This window comes from Notothenia rossii, assembly GCF_949606895.1.
Source record: "Notothenia rossii genome assembly, chromosome: 4".
Classification (NCBI taxonomy): Eukaryota; Metazoa; Chordata; class Actinopteri; order Perciformes; family Nototheniidae; genus Notothenia; species Notothenia rossii.
This window is the reverse complement of record NC_136902.1, coordinates 23,012,173-23,036,799: the sequence shown is the minus strand read 5'-3', so window position 1 is coordinate 23,036,799 and position 24,627 is coordinate 23,012,173. Positions and strand designations below refer to the sequence as shown.

The 24,627-nt window shown below is 41.8% G+C and overlaps 2 protein-coding genes across 3 annotated transcripts; both read left to right on the top strand.

The window, feature by feature from the left end:
- The first annotated feature begins 6,337 nt into the window (after positions 1 to 6,337).
- On the top strand, positions 6,338 to 8,264 carry her9 (hairy-related 9). Of its 2 annotated transcripts, none has more exons than XM_079679712.1 (4): positions 6,338 to 6,716; positions 6,828 to 6,923; positions 7,038 to 7,125; positions 7,240 to 8,264. In XM_079679712.1, the coding sequence occupies exons 1-4, from the start codon at positions 6,609 to 6,611 to the stop codon at positions 7,809 to 7,811; spliced, it is 864 nt and encodes a 287-aa protein (XP_079535838.1). In that variant the 5' UTR covers positions 6,338 to 6,608; the 3' UTR covers positions 7,812 to 8,264. The 2 variants fall into 2 exon arrangements, with proteins under 2 accessions (XP_079535838.1, XP_079535837.1); XM_079679711.1 differs by having other exon boundaries at positions 6,341 to 6,716; positions 7,237 to 8,264.
- An 11,134-nt stretch (positions 8,265 to 19,398) lies between these two features.
- On the top strand, positions 19,399 to 21,615 carry LOC307036854 (uncharacterized protein). Its single transcript, XM_079677473.1, has 2 exons — positions 19,399 to 19,926; positions 20,380 to 21,615. Exons 1-2 carry the CDS (start codon positions 19,539 to 19,541, stop codon positions 21,423 to 21,425), a joined length of 1,434 nt encoding a protein of 477 aa, XP_079533599.1. The 5' UTR covers positions 19,399 to 19,538; the 3' UTR covers positions 21,426 to 21,615.
- Positions 21,616 to 24,627: the final 3,012 nt, after the last annotated feature.

The following is a 24,627-nucleotide window of genomic DNA, read 5'->3' as shown; positions in this document are numbered from 1 at the left end:
CTGTACTCATTGTGCCCTTTGTCTTTGTAAGCCTGTTATTAGCGGGGGAATCAAGTTACGGCACACCACTGATGAGAACTCCAGAGATTTTACAGTTACAGGTGGGGGGTATATTCTTAAATAGGCATCTGTGCGTATTAATCAAATCAAATTTGAAGAAAAATAATTGATTTAACCGTGCGATCAAGAACTTTCCACACGTTTGCCTCCTCTAATGGCTCCCTCCAATTACTACATCTGTTTAGAAGTGGAATAGTTTGTAGTTTTTTCTGCAGGAAAAAGTTATCATTAAATGTGATGATACATTTTGTAATACTGTTACTACATTGCTTTGAACTTTTAATGATCCTATTTTCATTGTGTGGTAATAGTTCAGGACATTAATATTTCATAACAACAAAATTAAAATGTAAGAAAACGAACACACTCATATCTGTTGAATATCTTATATCAAATATTAGTCCCTCCCAACATAGTAAGAATTAGTTGTATATGTATTTTAATATCACAATTGTTTTATATTCTATATATTATCTATATATATTATTCTAAGTATTATAAGTACGAAATATGCTAACAGAATATTTGATTGTTTAATTTGCAGTATAGATTTTTAGGATAAAAAACTAAACAAAAACGGAATAGATATCTTGATTTCACTGGGATAATTACTGTTTTTTTATCCAATGAGTAAGTATAGTGTGTCGGATCTTGTAAAATCCAACCAATAAAAGAGTATTTATTTCACTTAAAAAGTATTTAACAAGTTTGCCGTGAAGCCTCTACTCTCTTCCAAGTGTCGAGATAAAAGTTTAATATTGCATTAGCGTTGTAGTTCACAAAACTTCCCTTAAACATATATTTAGGAAACAAATTAAAGGTTCCAGCAATTTCCAAAATTTGATTTAGTGCTTTGTGTTTACCTAATCTCTGGCATTCACACAGACACCAGTGGAAATGTCCAAATGCGTCATTGCACAACTTTAAAGGCCTTTCCCATGCATAGCAGTCTAGTGACCCATTCTAAATAACCTATATCATTGGGGAACTGTGGTTTATAAAGGAGTCCATTGGGACCTCTGCTGAAAGGTTTTTTTTGGGTGGAAGCCTGGATGAAAAGTCCAAAGAGGAGGATAAAGAAAAAGTATAGGAGATGTCAGGACGCCTTTGGAAGGAAAACAAACTGCAGAGACCAATGTGAGTTGACTTAATCTGATTAGACTAACCTCATCAACAGCCCACTTAAAAGGGAGAAGAAAGCCCTGAATTGGGGCGAGAAGCAAGAGAAAAGGTTCCCTCTCTGTTCAGAAAGCCAAAGGGGCTCCGTGAATGCACCACATTGTACTGGACATGCTGGTCTGCAGATGGCAAAATGACAACAAGCCGCTTGAAAAGTGAGGCAAATATAATTGATCTCAGGGTTTTTATCTGCAGGTATGAAAACAGCCAAGGGGGTAATGAGATTAAGGAAGAATAAAGTGAAAAATACAATTTTCCCTCACGTTTGTAGTGCAATCATGCAGCTTTGAAGCCTTTAACTCAATGCACCCTCTGTAATGCCATGAGAAAATATTTCCAAATTCATATTAATTTATTCAAATTCTGACCTTTTATAAAGCCCCCCGCTGTCATGGTTACACATCAAACACTGAGTAGTTGAACAGTAAAATAGCTGTTATAAGCAGCTGAATTAATGGGTGTAAAAAAACTTTTAATACACGCCTGGCCTCTCCCAAATTTAAGAAATCCCTAGCAACAATGCACATGAAATATCCTGTCCTGGCAGGGGGAAATCCCTTCAGATCTTTGGCCAATATTTGTAGAAAAAAGAGCACGTATTTTTACACAAATATTTGATAATATTTATTTTAATTAGACTCCCTAATGAATCATCAAGCCTGTGTTTTGTGGTATTCTGCAAATCCCTCTACTTAAAGTGGGAGTTGAATGCAGCAACCACAGGTGTCCTTTCACTTTCTGGCTTTATTGTTTCAGAAACCTCACAGCCCTAACTGGTACAAACTGAACCTTTGAAGTCCTGCTGTCATCTCTGATGTGGAAACAGAAAATCACATGCTCACGTCCTGATAGTCATCAAGTGTCTGGATGTTACTGTGTCCCCAGTGTTGTAGTCAGTATTTCGATTTAGTTCCAATACCATATTAAAACTCCATTATCAGTGTCCAAAATTGAAAAAAACTATTGCTCATAAAATAATAACTGAACTTCTAAGACAAAATACAACAAATACCAATAGTTTAAAAAACGTACATGGTTTGGTTCTAAGAATAGTGACCTCAATATGAATAGGACTTGAATAGTTAAGCTATAACTGTCCATATGACAATAATGCCTTTGAAACAAGCAATTTAATGGTGAAGACGTATTAAGTTGAATAAAACAGATACACAGGTAAGGTAAAAGTACCAAATCATTGTTCTGAAGTACATACTTGAGTACATACATTCCACCAATGTGTGTTACCCACATTTGATAGCTTTTTAATAAGATTTGTGCACCAAAGTGAAGATTCCACAGGTTAGGTATCATCCGGTTTGGTCTCTTTTCCACTTTTACCGCTCTGAACTAGCCACAGTATCTGACACAAAGCAAAAGCCACCCAAATTGACATTCTGACCGCTCTGTGTCAAGGATTCATCGCGGTAAACATGTCTACTAGCTCTTGATTGGGGAGTGTGTATAAAGGGATTGTGCAGCCGACACCACCTAATACAGATATAATTGACTCTGCTTCTGCATTCTGCACATGGATTTGGAGAGGTGCACAGGCTCATTGTACAACAACAAATTAAGCAGGCGGCAGTCAAAAGGAGCTGCTGAGCATTCACCGGAACTCGACAACAGACTATTGAACTCTGCTAAATCTGTGAACACAGCTTCTCCCCCCTTTCGGTCCCTTTCATCTCCTCCTGCAGACCTCCACCTCATAAAGCTAAGTCAAAAAGCAAGTACTCTTGGCTCTTGTCTGGTGAATGCTGATCATCTCTTATAAAACAGCAGTGATTTATTTTCTCTACATTCCTCAGGATGTCGGCATCACCTTTAATGATGCTCTAATGATGGAGTCACTCAAAAAGTTTCTTTCAGTTGAAGGGGAATTCCTGCTCCCATTGTTGTCTGAGCCTGATATCTTTCAAATGCAGGAATGATGAGGGGGAATTATCGATGGATAGGGCTGTCAGACCTGATCTGACTTCAGATCAGATGTAACAGGTGGCGCTTCACCTACACAGAATTATTAAACCTCGAAATCGCATTAACTCCAGTTGTATAATCTGTGTGCAGCTCAATAGAATTAGATCTGCATCATTTGGGCCGATCCGAAAGCAAATAGAGGCGATGTGAGTCCAAGCACACACAGCTGGCCCTTGAAACTCAGGATCCTGGGTAAACAAGGGTCCAGCATGCCTCAGCACAGCTCAGCCATGTATGTGGGGGGGGGGGGGGGGGGGACGACGACGACATGAGCCACTGAACAATGACTGATACTCTACAAGAGACTGGACTGAAACAGGGCTTAGCACATTTTTATTACATTTGGCCAGTTTCAATAGACTGCGGACCAAAAGAGGATCATAGACTTTGTCATCAGTTTTAAGATTACTATGACATATACGCCTCCTTAGACTTTGTAATGCTCCTATTGTTGGACTACACACACTGATTTAACATGGAAATCTGGTGCTCGCTCACATAAAAGTTTTCATTTGTGTTACGGTTGCAGATTTAAGGAGGGAGATCGAAAAACTGTCACATTGTGTTTTTATAAGATAACCATTTCAGAGTTATTGCATGTTGGTGCCATTTTACTGATCAAAACATACTTCACATTAGTTTTTTTCTCGTGTTTTTAACTTGTATTGTGGGTTCTTTTCTGAAGATTTTTTTTTACTTTATAAAAGTAAACAGCAAACTCTTAATGGTTAAATGTAATACTTTGCAGTAAACATCACGTATGCTTAGGTAAGTGTGTTAACATTAACATAGATGCACATGTAGCAGTATGTGCTGTGGGTGTATCATTGTATACATAAATGCTTGTTAGATGTGGATAACATGTCTTTAAAAAAACTGTATATGTTGTATATGCAAATCGTTTTCTTTCATTTTAAGTCTAAATAAACTGTAAATGTATTTTATTATAATATAAATGATATAATGTATGCACAGGTATTTGCTTCTGTAGCATATACACCGTTTCTTATTGACCCCATGTTCACGTTTTCTTTTCTCATAAATTAACTTTAACTGTTTGAGTATAAGACATCTGACAGCTCCTTAATTTGTGCATAACTTCATAACCAGATAGGCCTATAATTTCTCTTATTTTTCATTTGACCAGATCATTATATCCTTCTCATTAGGGGCAATTTAGGCCATATATGACGTAATATAATTTGCTTTGCTTTATTTTGTTTTAAACAAATGTCAACTTTAATTTGGACACAGATGTGCCACCTTGTGGTCAACTCCATATAATGCTCATAAAACAAAACAGATCCTTATATTTCTAACAAAGGATTTGTCTCTGTCTTACTAGTTTATATGACACAGGAAACCAAAGACAAAAAATAGGTTAAAAAAAACATGTTTTAGAAATAACAGTGACATTCAATCATTTGAATAAATAATATGTTTGAAGAGCATTCAAAAGAGAGTCTTTACATGCCAAGTAAAACTTGTTATAAATACCACTTTCATTAGGTTGGAATTAATTTAGCTTGGTTCAAATTATTCTGTAACAGCTTAGACATTGAAAGCATGTCCTGATATACTTTGTAAAATACCCTAAGATCTATCATTGGTTAACTTTTTAGAAATCGGTCGCTAGGTGGTGCTCTTGTCCTTCAAACTCTGTCACTTACACTTTGTTCAAACACTCGCCTAAATCTGATTCTGATTGAAAGGACCTTAACAATTAGAGGGTAATTTATTTGAGTGTTGTGGTGGTTACAAGTGCATACGATACATGTTACTTACTTACTTTTAAAGTTTTAACTATAATTTATATCCTGTGAGATGCACTGACAGCATAGCCTTTTCATGACATGTATTTAATATTGACATTGTTCAGTGTTTATCTTTTTATTGTATCCTAGTGCTATCTAGACATTAGCCGATTTTGGAGAAAAAAATATGAACAATAACTTTTTTCATTAGACAATATGAGAAGTGAACTACTGCTTCTTGATAGAAAAATAGATCATGCAGCCCAAATATAATTATAATGCAATTCCTCAGACATCTTCACATGTGCTTTTTCTATTCTATTATATTCTATGCTATCCTATTGTATTCTATTGTATTATATTTAAATATTAAACATTTTTCCAGTTTCTCAGTCTTGGCTTTATAAACTCCTTGGTCTCCAGCATGTAATCTGCAAGTTATGGCACGTGCTTCGCGTAGACCGGAGTAGACTTTGAGCGAATGGCACGCGGACAGATGTGCCCCCCTCCTCCCTCTCTTCCTCTTTGAGCGGCTCCCGCGCCGGGATGATTGACACAGAGCTGTTCACACAGCCAATGAGAGTGTGCTCTGCTCTATTTGCATACAGTGGCCGCATGCCATTGGCTTGCTGCGTGCTACTGCAAACCGCCTCGCGTGCCATTACAGATGTCTTCTCCTTAATGCAGAGTCTTTAAAAATAGATTAAAATGTGTTTTTATGTGAGGCAAAAAACATGTTAATGCTTGAAATAAATACAAGTTTTTGATAAAAGTCTCAATGGGTATTCCAAGTGGGAAAATATATATATATATATAGGCCTAATGGATTTGTGTATAGGAATGTTCTTAACTTACGCATAAATAAATATGCAGCCAACAACTGTTCTTAATGATTACACAGATATCTCTTCAAATGAACTGCACACACTGTTAAAAGATAGGGAGGGACTGTACTGTCAATTCAACACAGGCTACATTCTTCACGTGTATATACACACACGCACACACAGCTACACTCGCATACACACACGCACGCGCACGCGCGCGCACACACACACACACACACACACACACACACACACACACACACACACACACACACACACACACACACACACTAAGAGCAGTATAAATTTTTTGACGAGCACGGAGCAAAGTTGGAAGCAAACATCCAGCCCTCCCTTATCACTTCACAGCCCGGCCGCTGCTGCTCGCTCCGCTTTGTTGTTTGTCCCTGCAGGGCTGATTGAGCAGCGCGTGACTGACGGCCCGCGGGGGTGTTGTCCAATCAGCGGTCTGCCCCGCGCCCAATGGGTGAGTCCTCTCTGCTATTGGCTGAGGAGAGTGTGGGAAAGAATGCAGAGAAGGTTTCACACGAACTGGGAGCACGCGAGTCGTCTATAAGTACGGCTGCGGCGTGTGTCTGCGTCAGAAGCAAAAACTCGCCCTGCACGGTGCAAAACACACTTCTGTATTCAGATGACAGCTCAGTGATAACAAACGACACAACGATATCTGCTCCGGTGGGCTGTCAGGCATACGTTTATGTTCTGAAGCGGAGAACTTTCAACGTTTTTATTTTCTCGGAGCTTCCGCAGAGGATTTACTTCTTTACGCTTTTACCTGGTTTGATCAACAATGCCTGCTGACACTATGGAAAAGCAGACGGCATCTCCTATCGCCGGTTCCCCAGCAAACGGAACACACACACCGGACAAACCAAAAAATGCCAGCGAGCATAGAAAGGTAAACATTGTCTGATAACTTTTCATAAAATATCCATGTGTGATTACATGCATTTTGCAAGTGGATCAATTGTGGACAAGACCTTTATGCAGAATTATTTTTTCTTTGCAGTCATCCAAACCGATCATGGAAAAACGCCGGAGAGCAAGAATAAACGAAAGCCTTGGCCAGCTCAAGACTCTCATCCTGGACGCACTTAAAAAAGATGTAAGTTGAGATCACTGTGATGCACATCACTACTAAGCTTTTTCATGTTTATCGATCATTTCGTTTTAAACGTTTCTTGAATACAGACTCAACTTTTCATGTTTTATCCTACAGAGCTCAAGGCACTCCAAGTTGGAAAAAGCAGACATTCTGGAGATGACTGTGAAGCACTTGAGGAACCTGCAGCGCGTTCAAATGAGCGGTAAGTTTATTGAATAAATTAAGTGGGACAAACATTTTAAAGTCATTTGGAAGTTGTTAAAAGACTCACCAATCCGTGGCTAATATCCGCTTTTTTTCTCCCTTCCCTCAGCAGCACTCTCAGCAGATGCCACCGTCCTGAGCAAATACCGAGCTGGATTCAACGAGTGCATGAACGAAGTCACCCGCTTCATGTCCACCTCAGATGGGGTGAACACGGAGGTGAGGTCGAGGCTCCTCACGCACCTGTCCAGCTGCATGGGCCAGATGATGTACCCGCAGCAGGCCGCGTCCCAGCATGCGCACCTGGCTCAACCTCTCCATGTGCAGCTCCCCTCCACCCTACCCATCAACGCTGCCACCATGGGCTCCAAACTCAGTCCTGTCGAGGCAATGTCCCCTAAGGTCTTTGGTGGTTTTCAGCTGGTGCCTGCAAGCGATGGACAGTTTGCGTTTTTGATCCCTAACCCAGCATTCGCCTCCGCCACATCGCCTGTTATCCCACTTTACGCAAACGCAGGATTGCCTGTTGCTCTCAACGCGAGTCCGCTGCATGGCAGCTCGGCATCGACTGCTGCTTCTCCGGTGCATGGCATGACTTCCTTCTCCGGGGTGTCCCAGGCAGTCAGCCCGGTCGGACTCAGCACCGGTCCAGAGGGCAACGAGCCTGTTTGGAGGCCTTGGTAGCGCCAGGGACAAGAGACTCATGTCAAACCAGTTTGCATTACTTTTCCAGTTTAGAGATTTAACTGACTGCACAGACAACTGTTGCAGGAATTGAACCTGTGACTATTCCTCTACGGGACGGTAACTCTAACCACTTAATGCCCCCCAGTAGTTCTCATTGTTTCGTTTTATGGAACAGGTTTCGCCTTATTTGGCCAATGTTTGTTTTTCTATATCATTTATTTTCTGATTCCAACATTTGGATGTCGGTGATAAACATGCTGTATATGTTAAAGATTTATAGGAACGTTTGTTATGAAGTACTTTTTATGAAAAGGTTTTAGTTTTGTACAGATGTGTTATTGACTGTTATACCAAAGCTGTGTTTTACATTCTTTATTGTTTTGTGTTGAAAAGAAAAACTGAAGTTGGCTGTTGGCCCATTGTTTTAATAAATTACTTTTCAGAAATTCACTTATGGTCTCCATCCTGTTTCAATTTGTGTCCATGTTGCTTTGATAGACTTTATTTAAGAGTATCAGGGGTCATTTTGTAGTTTGTGAAGTCATGTATAAAAGCCACATTTAATGCGTAAAAGTAACATTGTGAAGTTAGGAAAACCACTTTTAACAGACTCACGGCAGCTATAACTAAGGCCAAATCGAAGCAGCACCATATTGATTATGCTCCCAAAATGAACTCCAATATCAATTAATATACTAAATTTTAACTTGCCACCTTGTCACCCGTTTGGCGGGAGCTCCTTACATCTGGCCTGCTGCTGGCCCAGGGGACAATGGGGGTGTATTTTTCTATTGCTATAAAGGTAATTAAAAGTTTGAAAAGGGTCTCATCCTGTATGCAGCGGGAGCTTTAAGAAGTCTTAAACCCTATTCATGAGCCTGGGAAATGCTCTCAGGGGTTAATGTCACTAACAGATTGCCTGAGTGAAAGGAGAATATGGAAGGATCCTCGGTTCCTTTTGTGCAGCAATTGTTCGACTCCTCTCCCAGTGGCTCTACACCTCAAATGAGAAAAGAGGGAGACTTTTGTTTGATGGAGGGGAAACATGAGGTGCATATAAATACACCATGTATTGCAGGTTAAAGCATTTGATTCTTGCTCCTGACTTACTCTGAAAATCCCTCAAACACTTCCACTGACAATATCCTTTGAATTAGCATTTTGGAATACGGTCCGTGGCCTTTATCTGGCCAGGTGCTTTCCCCTGACGGCTCAAACGTTTCTGTGTAAGCTCTCCCTCTCCATCTCTTCCTGCTGCTGTTTATCCTGGGTGTTATATCTTCCTCCGGTGAGGGGTCTGGATCTGAGGCCTGTGTTTCAGGGCGGCGTTGCATGCGCAAGCCATGTGTCAGCCACTTGCAGTGAGCGGGCCCCTTTACTCAGGATTAGGTTTCAGCCTGGTGTCCGTCGGTCAAAACCTCTCAACATTTAATACTCCACCGGCGCGCCGTGGGTGCGCATGGCTGGCACAGGCCACAAGTAAATCGGTGTGAAAGTGTTTCATAGCCCTGCTGACCACCAGCACACACAAGATAAACATTCCTAGTGTCAAAATATCGAGAGTGCACTTAAAGTTATGCAGAAACAGAGAGTGAAGGTATATGCCCACGTCTAAACCATGATTGATAACGATCACATAATAAATACAGTTTAAAAAGGGTTTATTTAGGAAATAGGCAGCAAGGCCAAATGAAAACCATACCAATGTATTGGCACCCGTTAAAAAAAGGAAGCGTTGACAAAATAAAAACAAATAGGTTGTGTTTACTGTAACCTGGCCTACGCGACTTGAGTTGTTGTCTTTGCACAGAAAACTCTTGATATTCATCTTACTTTAACAGTTGGACTGTTGTGTAGTTGCGTTCTCTCGTTCACCCTGCTGAGTGCCAGTGCCCTGCAGATGACACCGTGGTAAATGGCATACTGAAACCCCACTGCCTGTGATGTTGAAGCAGCCTCCTTCTGCGAGGAGGCATACTGAAACTCCAGTTGGCAGCATGTGTGGGTTCTGCGGTCGTCCCTACTGCCTTCGTGTCTGAGTTAATAGTTCAGAGATGCCTTTGTGGAGCTGAGGTCGTGAGAACCGAGCGAACTAGTCTGCCTGTGGCCGGGCTCAGCGCCAGTCAGTAAATCCCCGCTGGCAGGCCGGGTCGTGCAGCCGCTCTGCGGAGGTGAGGAGGCGAACACACACACGCGTGGCCGCCAAGAAGCGAGCCTGGTCCGGCGTAAACACCGGGGATCGTTGGAGGTTGACTGAGTCCATCCTATTTTTATACGGCACCATGTTGCAGGCTGTAAGCAAATCAGGATAAAGCCGTGGTTTATATCATGATGTTTTGAAATATAAAGGAATGTAAATGTGTCTCATATTCATAATGTGTGCACGGAATAGCTACATCAGGCAACCAAGCAACAACAGCTTTAAGTAGCCTATAACATACATTAAGGAAAGTGCTAAAGAAACAACGAGAGAAAGCCATTCTAAGATAAATGTTAGTGGAATAAATGTGCACATAATGGCATGTATTCAGATAGCAGAACGTGCATTTATATCTGACATTTTACCGATGCCTGCAGCTGAAATTATTGTGTAGATCTATCCAGATGTGGGCTCGTGGTTCCGATCCTGTTGTGTTATTCTGCTCGCGTGTGAAGGATCAACAATATAAGAAGTTGACTTTTTTGAACATTTGGATTATCAACATTATTTAAAACGAAACAGGCGGGAATAGTCTCTGATGAAAAGGATTCCTATAGAGGGCTGAATGTCCCTCGGGGATCTGCACGATCACGTCCCTTGGGAGAAGTCGCTATTAAAGGGGGCAGGGGTCGTCTGAGGAGCCACACATTATCATTCTCATTAGCGACTGAATAGAGGAACGCGCGCACAACGTTGCCGCCAAACTTTAAACATCGGTTCTCCCTCCAAATTCACAATTGCCATTGTTGCATCAGGCCTTGTTTAGCTAGTACTTAATGCTTTTCGTATGCAGCTCCTATCACAGCAATTTACTGTAAGTGTGCCTGCAACACTCCAGGGAGATTAGATAAGGGGGAGGCTCTCTGTTTCCTTCCTCCTCTCTCAATTGAATAAAGACAAAAGTTAAGCTGTTAGAATTAACAAATGTGGACAGATACATATATTTACATTTTTTTTTACTGAATTGAATGAAGAAAGTCATAAACCAAACGTTTTGTTATTTGCTTCTTCTTTATCTTGAGGGTGGGTCTGTTTTGCCTGACATATCTACACCCATATTTATTTTTAAAAAAAAGATTTCACTCTGATCATAAAAAAAGAAACGTGGAAGTTATAGATGCCAGTTGGACAATAGTTGTTTCTGGATGAACCTCATGAGAGAGCTTTGTTTTTATTGCAACCACAAGGGATTTTCCTGGCTAAAAAGATTTAGGGATAGATATGCGTGGCATTGATTAATGCTTATTCTCAATATCTCTCAAGCAGCAGATCACTCCAAGCACAAGGAACATTTTTGCTTGTAACAGTTGTTCTCTATTCTAAACATGAATATAGTAAATAGCTGCTGCCCCGGGATTGTTTGAGTTCTCCACTGCTCTCACTTTCACATAGATGACAGGCTATATTTGTTCCTCAATCTGAAGACGCTCCAGTTACGAGGACAGAAGGAAATGCTCTGCATGCTTTGGCCACAGGTTCTCCTCAGGGGGAAGGCGGGCAGGGAGTGTGTATCAAGCATTAGGAGTTTAATGTGTCAGCCTGTGTTCGTATAGGGCACTCCTCCTCGCACCTGTTTTTCTCAAGAATCAGAGAGTGATATGGGAGAGACAGACAGACAGACAAACAGACAGACAGACAGACAGACAGACAAACAGACAGACAGACACATTTGACTCCTTGACACCTTATTAACAGGTGTTTACTTTTTGTGTCCCTTTAGCAACACAGGCCTTCCTCCTCCCACCGCTGCACTTTTTTGGCTCCCTCCAAACTTCCATCCTGTCTCTGTATTTATAGAAAGAGACCACTTATCCCTGGGACTGGTTGTGAGGTGGGGTGTGTGCAGACAGAGGTGAGGCAGGGTGGCTCAGACGCAATGGGACGCGTCAAGCCTGATCAAATATCACAGGGTCTAGGTGCCGCTTGGGCTCCGTTGATCCTCAGCGCTTGTCTACAGAACGTATTTCTGAGGCCAGATTTGTCTTTTCAGCAGCTTCTCTTGTTTCAAGGCATGGGGCCTGTGGCTTACAACCTTTGCAATGGTGCAGATTCCACAAGAGAAAGTTAAAGGTCCTCCTGACAGGGCTAGAGGTCATCCTGCAGACTCCTAGGTGGCATTAATGGAGCCTGTCCATAAATGTTGACACATTTTATTTATGTATTTATCTATCGAGGGGGTCATCCCAGCCTGTGCGCTGCATGTTTGGCAGCTGTTGTTCTATTTTAGCACTGTTTAAGAGTTCAGCAGCACAGGTCTAAAAGCTTAGTACCTACAAAATGATATCCTAATTTTGGAGATGTGAAAACGGATCAGCGTAATGATGTTGTGGCCCCTTAGTGAAGAGATCATCAGCAGATATAACACAGTTTGAAAACGTCTTAAACCCTTGTAAGTAACAGGGCATATTTTATTTAGGATTGACTGATGTTGTTACCACATTTTGAATTTACAGGTTATGACATGAATCCAAATTATAAATGCATTAATTAGTGTAAAACAAAACACAATGAGGGATATAAGTGTTGCTGGCCTCAGGCCTAGGGGTACCTGAGCCGGCAGAGACTCTACCTTTGTATAAGAACACACAAGAGGCAGAGGGTGTTTCTCAATGTCGAGGACGCTCCCTTGGTAGGACAAGTCCCTCCGAGTCAGGTCCTTCTGAAGCGATGCAAGAATCCTTCCTAGCAGGGTTCGAGTTGTAAACTGAGCTATGGGGGTCTTTAAAACTAACGCATGCGCGCGTGCGTGCAGGCGCACGTGCAGGCGCACGTGCAGGCGCACGTGCAGGCGCGCACGCACACAGTCACAGGCATAGATTGCGCAATAATGTATTGCGCACCTTGGAGGTGCAGACTCCAACTGATGGTATATATTGCACACCCTTGCGAGTATACAATTAGTGTCTGATGTGTTAGGGCTTCAAAGATAATTACAAAATCACAAAAACTCAGGAACTCGTGGAGCGTCACAAACAGCGCCTCCGTTTATTACGTTTTACTCTCTCCACAACTTCAGGACACACTGCGCAGGCTCAAACACATGAACTCGTACACAATCAATAACAACGTAAGAGCTATACAAATTAAAGAAAATACATAAATTAGCTCTCACAGATAAAACGAGAGAGAGAAACTGACTTCACTGCTAATTACGTGGTCCAACAAACACACACACACACACACACCCCCACCCACCCACCCCCACACACACACACACCCACCCCCACACACACACACACACACACACACACACACACACACACACACACACACACACACACACACACACACACACACACACACACACACACACACACACACACACACACACACACACACACACACACACACACACACACACACACACACACACACACACCTTACCAAAGGCAGCATCCTCCGTAGCAGCAAGGTTAGTGCTAGCTGTCACGCCAGCATGTGCATTTTGGTTGTCAAAAGCAGTTTTTTGTTTCGAAACTAGCCAGGATTGTAGACCCCGTCGGCGGCAGTGGCCTTTTTTTGGGCGGCATGGTAATCGTCTGCTAGCCTACGGTACTCGTAGTATGTATGTGTGTATCTTGTCAATATATGTGAATGTCTGTTGATATAACGGTTCATTCTTCAGGCGCGCGCAGCATGTTCACAGCCTCACAGGCATAGATTGCGCAATATTTTATTGCGCAGCTCACGGCCCGTCCACACACAGGCATGAAAAAAATCTTGATGCTGGGCGTGTCTGAAGCGTGGCGATTTTTTGCGAGCAACGCGATCAACAACCAATCACATGAATCTCCCGCACCCGACATACAAAGCAATAGCAATGTTAAAACGAAGTAAACTGGATATAAACTCCCCAAACTGGCGAAAACCTACCAGTTTCACCCACTGTCTCTGCCACCTCACTCCATGCCTGGTTCCTCCGGTTTGTATCCCGGTAAATAGTCTGGTCGTAAAGAACCGGGTGATTTGCTACCGTAATTTCTCATTTGGAATATGAGGAAATGAACTGCGGTCTGGCTCTCCCAGCTTGCACGCGGTTTGATTGACTAGCGCTTGAACTGGCGGGATTTGCATAAACGGGATTTGATTGGCTGATGCCAGCTTCGAAAGCATTGGGAGCATCAAAATCTTTGAAAGATTTTTTTCATGCCTGTGTGTGGACGGGCCGACAGGCATGAAAAAAATCTTTCAAAGCTTCGCCCATTCACTTGAATGGAGTGACGTAGAAGATTTTTAATCTTCGCCGAACTGCATTGTGGGGAGCGGAGCATGGCTTTGCAAGCATCGTCAGCATCAAAAGTTGAGCAATGTTCAACTTTTGATGCTCCCAATGCTTTCGAAGCTGGCATCAGCCAATCAAATCCCGTTTATGCAAATCCCGCCAGTGCAAGCGCTTGCCAATCAAACCACGTGTACTCTATGCAGATACCGCTGCAGTCTTTTCCATATGTCATAAAATGGAGGATAAATTAATCATCGCTGTAGGAAATGTCCCGGTCCTTTACGACTGCTCTCTGTTCACCTACCGGGACCTAAACCGGAGGAACCAGGCATGGAGGGAGGGGGCAGAGACAGTTGGTGAAACTGGTAGGTTTTCACCTGTTTGGAGAGTTTATATCCAGTTTACTTCGTTTTAACATTGAATGGACAGGCTTTGTATGCTGGGGGCGGGCGGGATATTCCTGGGAGATTCCTGATTGGTTGTTGGTCGCCTTGGGCGCGTGAAATCGCCAAGCTTCAGACATGCCCAGCATCAAGATTTTTCCAGATTTTTTTCATGCCTGTGTGTGGACGGGCCGAGAATACGATGCGTAGTTCTTTTGGAAAACATTGTTTTGTTTGCCTATTTACCTCGTTAACGTAAATAATACTCATTACATTGAAAAATGCATTATTTGTGATCAAAATAAGGTTGTTGGTAATGTATATTAGCGACCCCCACAGCTGTTTGATTTCACTGGGTCCGTGGGAGCTCAGGCCCCTGAGCTCCCATTGGCTCCCACGTAACTCAAACCCTGCTTCCTAGCCTCGGAAAACGAAGAATTATGGAACAGGCTAACAGGTGTGCAGGTGTGCGTCCAATGCGAGGCCCTGCTTTAAATGGTGCCCGATTTCCACCAAAGATTTGGAAATTGGTCCGTGCGCAAAGCATTAGCCGCGCCGAGCTAACGGAGCCGCAGGGGGCTAGTTCCGGCCGCCTGCGGCTCCGTTAGCTCCGGCGGCGGACTCCGGCGGCCACCACTGGGATAATTGGGTCCCCTTTTAACATTTGCTCCCGTTTAGCATTAGGGGCGTCATAGCGATAGACTATAAAAGTCTTACCCAAGGCTGAATCATAAACTAAACTGTATATATATATATATATATATATATATATATATATATATATATATATATATATATATATTAAGTACAGTAACTACAACTAGCTAACGTTGTAGCCTAGCAGAGTCGACAAGTTGCTGTCAGCTGACAGTGAGGCATGTACCTGTCCATCAAAATGACCACGCCCTAATTTATGCAAAAAGAAGAAGAAAAAAGACCTAATATAAATAAAAGGTTCGCGTTAAAAAACTATTCACTCACCAATTCATAATCATGAAGGTGGAATCTAACTATATCCCGAATAATTTTTATTGTATCCAGGGGCAGAAATATGTTTATTTCTGCTGTAAAGTTGGGCATTTTAACATGGTGGTCTATGGAAATTGATCCTTTCTGCAGTCATCGCCTATCGGCCAATAGATGAACTGCAGTTTGTGGCACTTCCTTATAGAGAACCGCAGTGACGCGTCATAAAACCCGGAAATAAACTTCTTCCGGTTCCTTCGTCAAAAACCAATGCAATTTCTCCTTAGGATTTTGGAAAATAGCTCGAAATAAGGTCTGTGGTTGACACACATTTAAGAGAGGGATCACGTTTTGTTCAGCCGAATAATCTCCACATGTCAACCCTGCTTTTATAATTTTTGAATCATAAATCTAGTCGCCAGTAGCAAAATGCTAACGTTATGCTATAGACAAACTACAAGCCAGTACAGCAGCAGGGTCGCACGACTTCAACGTCACGCCAACTTAAGATCGTTTCAACTGACGTGCACTAAAACTGCACTTTGAACACTTTAAATATTTTCACATTTTAAACTGTATAAACCGGTTATCTAGGCCCTTTTTGTTTTGTTTTATGTATACATGTCACACTGTGGGAAACGATATTTCGATATTTCTGGATGTATAACACATGTAGAATTTTTGACAATAAAGTTGACTTTGACTTTCGCGCGTTCATATTTTAACAAAGCTTTTCATTTTAGCCACACTGAATTTAACTAGAAGTCATGGCTGTGTCAATTACCAGTCTGATATCGTTTTACAAAGATGACAAGAAGAGTGTAGATAGGAGAGAACCACTACAAGTCAGGACACGTAAAACAGTGCAGCTTAGATGAAGGTGTGCTTACCGGTGTTGTCAGGGCTAGCATGAGGGACAAGGTTTATAGTGTCGGTGAGTAGTGATAGCAAGAGTACCGTTAACCTAGAGTTAATTTATTCACATTAATTCCCATCAACAAATCCATTTTATGTGTCACATGAAATCTTTATTAGGCAAGGCAAGGCAACTTTATTTATATAGCACTTTTCAACACAAGGAAATTCAAAGTGCTTTACAAAAAATGAAAGACATTAAGAAAAGAACATTTAAAAAAAGCTAATAAAAGAAACATTAAAAGAAAAAATACATGGATAAAAGTTACAGTGCAGTCTAAGATATGAATAGTTCAATTAAAAGCAGCGACAAAAAGAAAAGTCTTCAGCCTGGATTTAAAAGTAGTAAGAGTTGCAGCGGACCTGCAGGTTTCTGGGAGTTTGTTCCAGATATTTGGAGCATAATAACTAAACGCTGCTTCTCCATGTTTAGTTCTGACTCTGGGGACAGAAAGCTGACCAGTCCCTGAAGACCTGAGAAATCTGGATGGTTCATAATTTAGCAGGAGGTCAGAAATGTATTTTGGGCCTAAACCATTCAGTGCTTTATAAACCAGCAGCAGTATTTTGAAATCTATTCTTTGACACACAGGAAGCCAGTGTAAAGACTTTAGAACAGGAGTGATGTGATCCACTTTCTTAGTGTTAGTGAGGACTCGAGCAGCAGCATTCTGAATCAGCTGAAGCTTTCTAATAGATTGTTTAGTGAGACCTGTGAAGACACCATTGCAGTAGTCCAGTCTACTGAAGATAAAATCATGGATAAGTTTTTCCATATCCTGCTGTGACATTAGTCTTTTAATCCTAGATATGTTCTTTAGGTGATAGTAAGCTGATTTAGTAACTGTTTTAATGTGACTGTTGAAAATCAGGTCAGAGTCCATGACTACACCTAGATTTCTGGCTCTATCTGTTGTTTTGAACATTGCAGACTGAAGATCAGCGCTAACTTTTATACGTCCTGGCTTGGCTCCAAAAACCATTACCTCAGTTTTATCTTTGTTTAATTGGCGAAAGTTCGGACACATCCAGTCATTGATTTGTTCAATGCACTTACTCAGTGTTTGAATTGGAGCATAGTCTCCTGGTGAAATAGTTACGTAAATGTGTGTGTCATCCGCATAGCTATGGTAACTTATTTTGTTGTTCTTCATTATCTGAGCCAGTGGTAGCATGTAGACGTTAAAGAGAAGAGGCCCCAAGATTACAAATATTACACACCAGAAAACACAGAAATATCCATGAAATAAACATACAGTAGGCTATAAACAATTAAAGGGATAATTGGGAAGGCATTACAAATGTAAATATATTTTAAATAATAAAACAATCCCACCACCACAGGTATCTCCAGGAGAAGAGGGAATTCTCTCCACAAAATGTGAAAGCCCATGTGGAGAATGGAAATGCAGTCATGCGGCTGCATTAGCCATCTTTGCCATCCACAATTTCAGCTGCACTGACACCCCCTGTCAGTGGAAGAAGCCAAAGGCAGCTAAACGTATGCATTCAGTGGAGGATGTTGCAATGTTGTGGTTGTTAGAGTGTTAGGTTTCCTGTCCGCTCGTCTGTTGGGAAGATATAAAATATTAGTTTCATGGAAGTCACCCCGTCACATATAAGAGCATTAAGACATACAGTACATAGGCTAAAACAAAACATCTAAAGATATAACCTTGCACTTTGATAAGTCTCGTGAACATTTTCACTATTTTGACATTTTTATAGATAAAAATTGAACTAAAGAAATAAATGGTAGATTAATCCATATTGAAAATAGGTGTCAGCTGCTACACTAATTATAATAGTTATATTTCTTAATTAATTAAGATAAGATATTACTGTATTGATCCCAATTTGGGAAATGTTTGTGTTGCAGCAGCATAACAAGAAAAACAAAATATAAATGTAAAATGTACATGTGATTTTACGTCCAAGAGAAGCTATGGAGCAGAGTTCTCTGCCAGCCAGAGGTGATTTGTTATTAGTTCAATATGTCAAACTGATTTCCCTGACTACAATCTTTAGTTAAATGGTGAAACGTTAGGCTGCTTGTACTAATTAGACTTATCATATAAGCCACACAGGTTTTAATAGGATTTATTCATTATCTTTACTTATGTTGCGGTCTTTTCAGCAGCGCCATCTCTAAAACGGCGATACAGTCACTACCCATCATTTACATTTCACCGTGACATGGACAAAAATGTAACGTCAGCTTACCTCATGGCACGAATCCAGACTCTCCTTTGGAAAACATTGGCCGGGAAATGATAGAACAAGCACGTTTCATGCGAAGACCTGTGGCTGCAACCCGGAGCAAAGCAACAAACCATTGCGTAGCTAACTAGTAGCGCTAGCTTTAGCTAACGTTAGCTAACGAAACAAACTGCCGAGTAAAATTGGAAAACACTGGTAATTAATTATTCTATAATTTGTAAAACTACGGTGTGAAAAACGACAATTTCAAAAATACAGATTCTAATGCTCAGATATAGATATACAGAAAGATAGGCGTGTACTTGCTTTCAAGCAGAACACAGGGGAAAACAAACTTAGCGGGAGTGTTTACGTGTTAGGCGTAATGACGTACAACAGCCTCGACAATTTCTGCAGTCCTATTCAGCCACTCGGTAACAACCATCGTTTTTCAGACACGTAAACTCTTCAAAACTCACCAGTGGGGTCACTGCTGATGTATTTAATGTCGTAGAACAAAACGTGATTTATCTCTTAAATTTGTGTCAAACACAGACCTTATTTCGAGCTATTTTCCAAAACCCTATGGAAAAAATGCATTGCTTTTTGACGAAGGAACCGGAAGTGCTAAAAATGCTAACTTACTTCCGGGTTTTTGGACGCGTCACTCCGGTTCTCTATACACAAGTTATTGAGCCGTTTCCGCTCTACATCCTGAACTCCTCCCTTCGATGCAATGCACTTCCGTTTTGGCGGACTGGGTTTGTTTTGCTAGCTAGCTCCGTTGTGCCGACAAAGCACTGATATCGCAGAGACAAAGAGGATATAACAATTACAACATGAAGAAAAGTGGTTCGGGAACTACGTGTGCGGTAGTTGGTTGCAATCACTCGAGAAAGCACCTGAACGAGTGGTTAGATAGAGAGTGCTACGACCACAAACCAGCTACGAAGAGGCAATGTCCATGCGCTCCATTGTTGAAATTTTTTCGCAAGCCTGATACCGACTCGGAATCAAGGACCTGGCTGAAGGCATTGAATTTAAAGAAACCACCCCGCAACGTTTTTGTTTGTTCCTATCACTTTGTTGACCAAAAACCAACCAAGGATAATCCTTTCCCAGCGTTGTGGTTGGGGTACAATCGCCCTCCCCAGCCAAAGAGACGTCAACTCACCCAGCGGACCACTGCCTCCCCCCAGATAAAGAAACACAGACTTGAAGCTGAGGGTAAGTTCAGCAACTTTAGCTATGAAGCTGACAATACTGTTAATTATGAATAAGTTGTCATACACTAACATTGCTACCGGTATTTTGCTAAGGCAGTTGATTGTTTTGGAGATGGGACAAACAATGCCCAGGACGGCTACTTCATTAATTGTGTGTGTGTGTGTGTGTGTGTGTGTGTGTGTGTGTGTGTGTGTGTGTGTGTGTGTGTGTGTGTGTGTGTGTGTGTGTGTGTGTGTGTGTCTCTGTGTGTCTCTGTGTGTGTGTGTGTGTGTGTGTGTGTGTGTGTGTGTGTGTGTGTGTGTATGTATGTGTGTGTGTGCGCCTGCGTGTAGATAGATAGATAGATAGATAGATAGATAGATAGATAGATACTTTATTGATCCCCAAATGCCTGCCTGGACTCTATGCCTGCATTAATTTAGCTCCATCCATGTTTTCTCTTCCCCTTTTTAGATGCTCCTGAAACCTGTCAGCCTGCCTGTGAGACTGAGCCTGCTACACCAACATTTCAAGATGCCCAGACCCAATGGGAGGATCCGTCACATATTGACCACACATACTCTTCAACAACACAGTCTGTTAAAATAGACAAGGCCACACAGTGCGAGGCAGAAATGGGTCCTACTGTGACTAGCACCACGGTCATTGATGATGCTAGGTCCCGGCTGTATACAGGAGTGCGTATGGTTCAATTTTTCACCCTGGTGACGGTGTTGTTGCCTTTCAGTAAGCCATCAATTACCCTCCCTGTTGTTGACCAAATCCTGATGACCTTGATGAAGCTAAAACTAAACCTAATATTAGGAGATATTGCTCACCGCTTCAATGTGTCTACATCAATGGCAAGCATTGTGATTAGTCACTGGATTGACGTGATGGGTGAACAGTTCAAAGTCCTGATCCCCTGGCTTCCAAGAGAGACAATTCGTGCCACCATGCCCTTGTCGTTTCAGAGGAACTACCCTCGAACCACCTGCATCATTGACTGTGCCGAAAGTGCCATGCAGAGAGCCACAAACCACGACTCAAGGAGTGACACTTTCAGCCAGTACAAATCACGCAACACTGTGAAATATCTTGTCACTGTGGCCCCTAATGGGCTAATCATGTTTATATCTGACGCCTATGCTGGCAGAAGCAGCGATAAGTTTATCACCATGGACAGTGGATTTCTAGACTATCTGAGGGCTGGTGATGAGGTCATGGCGGACCGTGGGTTCACCATTCGAGACTTGCTTGATGAGAGAAGGGTCAGTTTGAACATCCCTGCTTTCACCTACAGGCGCAATCAGTTGACCAATGAGGAGACGACACGCACCAGGCGAGTAGCCAATGTCCGCATACACGTGGAAAGAGCAATCCAGAGACTGAAGGTCTTTAAGATTTTATCCCAGACCGTTCCCATCAGCATGGCACCGAAACTGGACAACATCTTAACCATCTGTGCTGGCCTAGTTAACCTGAAGAGTCCACTGATCAGAGTGCCTCGTGAGGTTTAGAATCTTGCCTCGTGTCCCTGTCTACCAACACCCAGCCATGTTGTTCATTAAATACAGATAAACACAACAAATACTGCATGCATTGTATTTTTTAATATTATATATGAATATTTTCATAGTGATGTAATTGTGTGGGCTGCTTTTATATTTTAATTTGTAATACCTGTTAGGATTAAACATGTGATCTTTCTTGTTGAAGCCATTTCTTTAGTTTCCTCTCAACAATTAATTAATTCAGTGTTATTTATGTACAGTATGAGCTTAATATGAATGATGAACTGTGTTAAAAGAAATTGTAGCACTCTAAGGAACATATGAAATGCAATAATGCAATAACAGTGCAATAATGAAATTAAATTACATCAAACTTTATTTTCACTCAAACAGTACAGGCACATATGATATTTTGCACAGCATAAAGAGATCATGTAAATTGTGCATTATGTAAACAACAGACAACTGTTGGCTCCTGTGGGCATGACCTAAATAAGGCAGTTTATTTTGGTTTTAAAATGCTGAGATATTTACTGCAGAACTGTAACCTTCCCTCAACAAAATCGTCAACAATTTTCGGGAGCATGTGGGCAAAGTAGAATGTGCGCAGCCTTATGATATGCCTTCAGACTGTCCATTGCTTTTCCATCTATTGCCATGGATTGAACGAAGTAGGAGCAAATTTTGCTGTACGTTATGCTGGGCCACGTCGTCATGTTATCCTCCCAGTTTTGCACTGAATTCGGGTGGGGGAGAGTAACGCCATCTCCAGTCAAAGAAGTAGAATCGTGTTCCCAAGCTAGCATCACTGTTAGCATCGAAATCGCTGTGTTTACACCAGTGCCCGTCTGACTGTTTACACCGGTTTACACCGACAGACGCTGTGCAAAAGACTTCCGGCGGAAATGAAGTGCATTTGTGTAGGGTTATGGCGCTACCCGTGGTTTGTCGCGTAAACTTGTCTACTGGCCTCCCTCCCGGCTCTGCCCCAGAGTTTGCCGCAGCCTTCCTCGACATTGAGAAACACCCAAAAACATTAGCTTGTGTTTAGCTCAACTGCAGGATTTATTCTACAAATCCCGGAAATGATCCACAGCAAAAGTATGTACAATTATGCTCATCTCAATATTAGGCAACGGCATTTACATATTAATGATCACAACAATTTTCAAAATACAATAGAAATGTACAATGAGTAATCATTGCATTCAGGACTCATAGTAATACCAGCTCATACTCATACTCACGTGCTATTATTATATAAACGCACTCTATATAAACATATATAACCTAAATGTGAAATATGCTATTTGCATAAACATGATATACATCTCACAGTCAGTTAACATTTAGTTCAGTTAACACTGTGTTTCCTTTAGCATTAGCTCTGCTAGCCGCTAACTGCTAGCCTAACATTGCAGTTCTCAAAAGCCACAAAAACTGCAAAGACCACCGATTATAAACCATGCACTTATCCCAATACACTCGCAACACTTTTATACCTTATACTGGGGCACATTGGTGTTATTTAAAATACTTTAAACCTACCTGTATATGAACACACAAGAGGCAGAAACATTAGCGTATTTAGCTCAACCGCGGGATATATTCTGCAGTTTCGGCCTCTAAAGGGTTTTAGGTTCTTCTCAAGCGTTATCGCCCTCTACTGATCAGTTCGCCACACAGTTACAATGAAATGCAATTTTAATGACTTCTTGAAACACTTACAAATATAAAAACATGTGGGGTGACACTTCTTAACCTTTTTAACTTAACTTATTTGTAATCAAGTAACTACACTATAATCAAAAATATATACTATATTCTTTTTTAACGATTTTTACTATTATGTCTATTTTAACCCATTACATAAGTTAATGTAGAGAGACATTTGTGCAGTCAAATTGTGCCAAAAAGTGGAAATTATCAAAATCTCAAAAGAAAAAGAACGTTGATTTCAATTAATCAGCTAAGATGGCTGAATACCAAAATACTAAAATCAATTAAAGTAGATTACTCAACACCAACACCTAGTGTATGAAATTCCAAAGGACACACAGGCTCTTACATGCCCAGACAAGTCCCTAATTTGTCACTTGTGAACATCATGCACTGATCTGACTCATTTGTCTTTTCAAGATGCCACCTCCTTTTGTGTTTGTGTGTGCGAGTGTATTTCATTCTCTTCCTCTCCTTCTGTGTGGTGGGTAAAAGTGGTGTGAGTATTTGAGTGTGAGTATACATTTGCATTGTGTGGTTGTGAGACAGTGTGAGAAAGAGTCTTTGACCTATTTCACTGATTTAACACAGTTTTCAAGTCACAGTAAGTAATGCCGGCGAGCCATCAAGCACAATTTCAACTGCTACATTTAAATGGAATAGAGTGGTGCAGTGACGCGTCCTAAAACCCGGAAGTAAGCGAATGGTTACCTTCCGGTTCCCTTGACAAAAAAACAATGCAATTTCTCCATAGGATTTTGGAAAATAGCTTGAAATAAGGTCTGTGGTTGACACACATTTAAGATACGGATCACGTTTTGTTCAGCCGGATAATATCCACATGTCTACCCTACTTTTATAATGTTCTAATCATAAATCTAATCGATAGATTTATGATCGATAGATTCCATCCATCCATCCATCCATCTTCTCCCGCTTATCCGTGGTCGGGTCGCGGAGGTAGCAGTTCCAGCAGAGAGCCCCAAACTTTCTTTTCCCTGGCCACATCAACCAGCTTTGACTGGGGGATCCCAAGGCGCTCCCAGGCCAGAGAAGAGATATAATCCCTCCATCTGGTTCTAGGTCTACCCCTTGGTCTCTTCCCAGCTGGACGTGCCTGGAACACCTCCCTAGGGAGGCGCCCAGGTGGCATCCTAACTAGGTGCCCGAACCACCTCAACTGGCTCCTTTCGACGCGAAGGAGGAGCGGTTCAACTCCGAGTCCCTCCCGGATGACCGAACTTCTCACCTTATCCCTAAGGGAGACACCAGCCACCCTGCGGAGAAAACCCATCTCGGCCGCTTGTACCCGCGATCTCGTTCTTTCGGTCATGACCCATCCTTCATGACCATAGGTGAGGGTAGGAACGAAAATGGCCCGGTAGACAGAGAGCTTTGCCTTCTGGCTCAGCTCCCTTTTCGTCACAACGGTGCGGTAAAGAGACTGCAGTACCGCTCCCGCTGCTCCGATTCTCCGACCCATCTCACG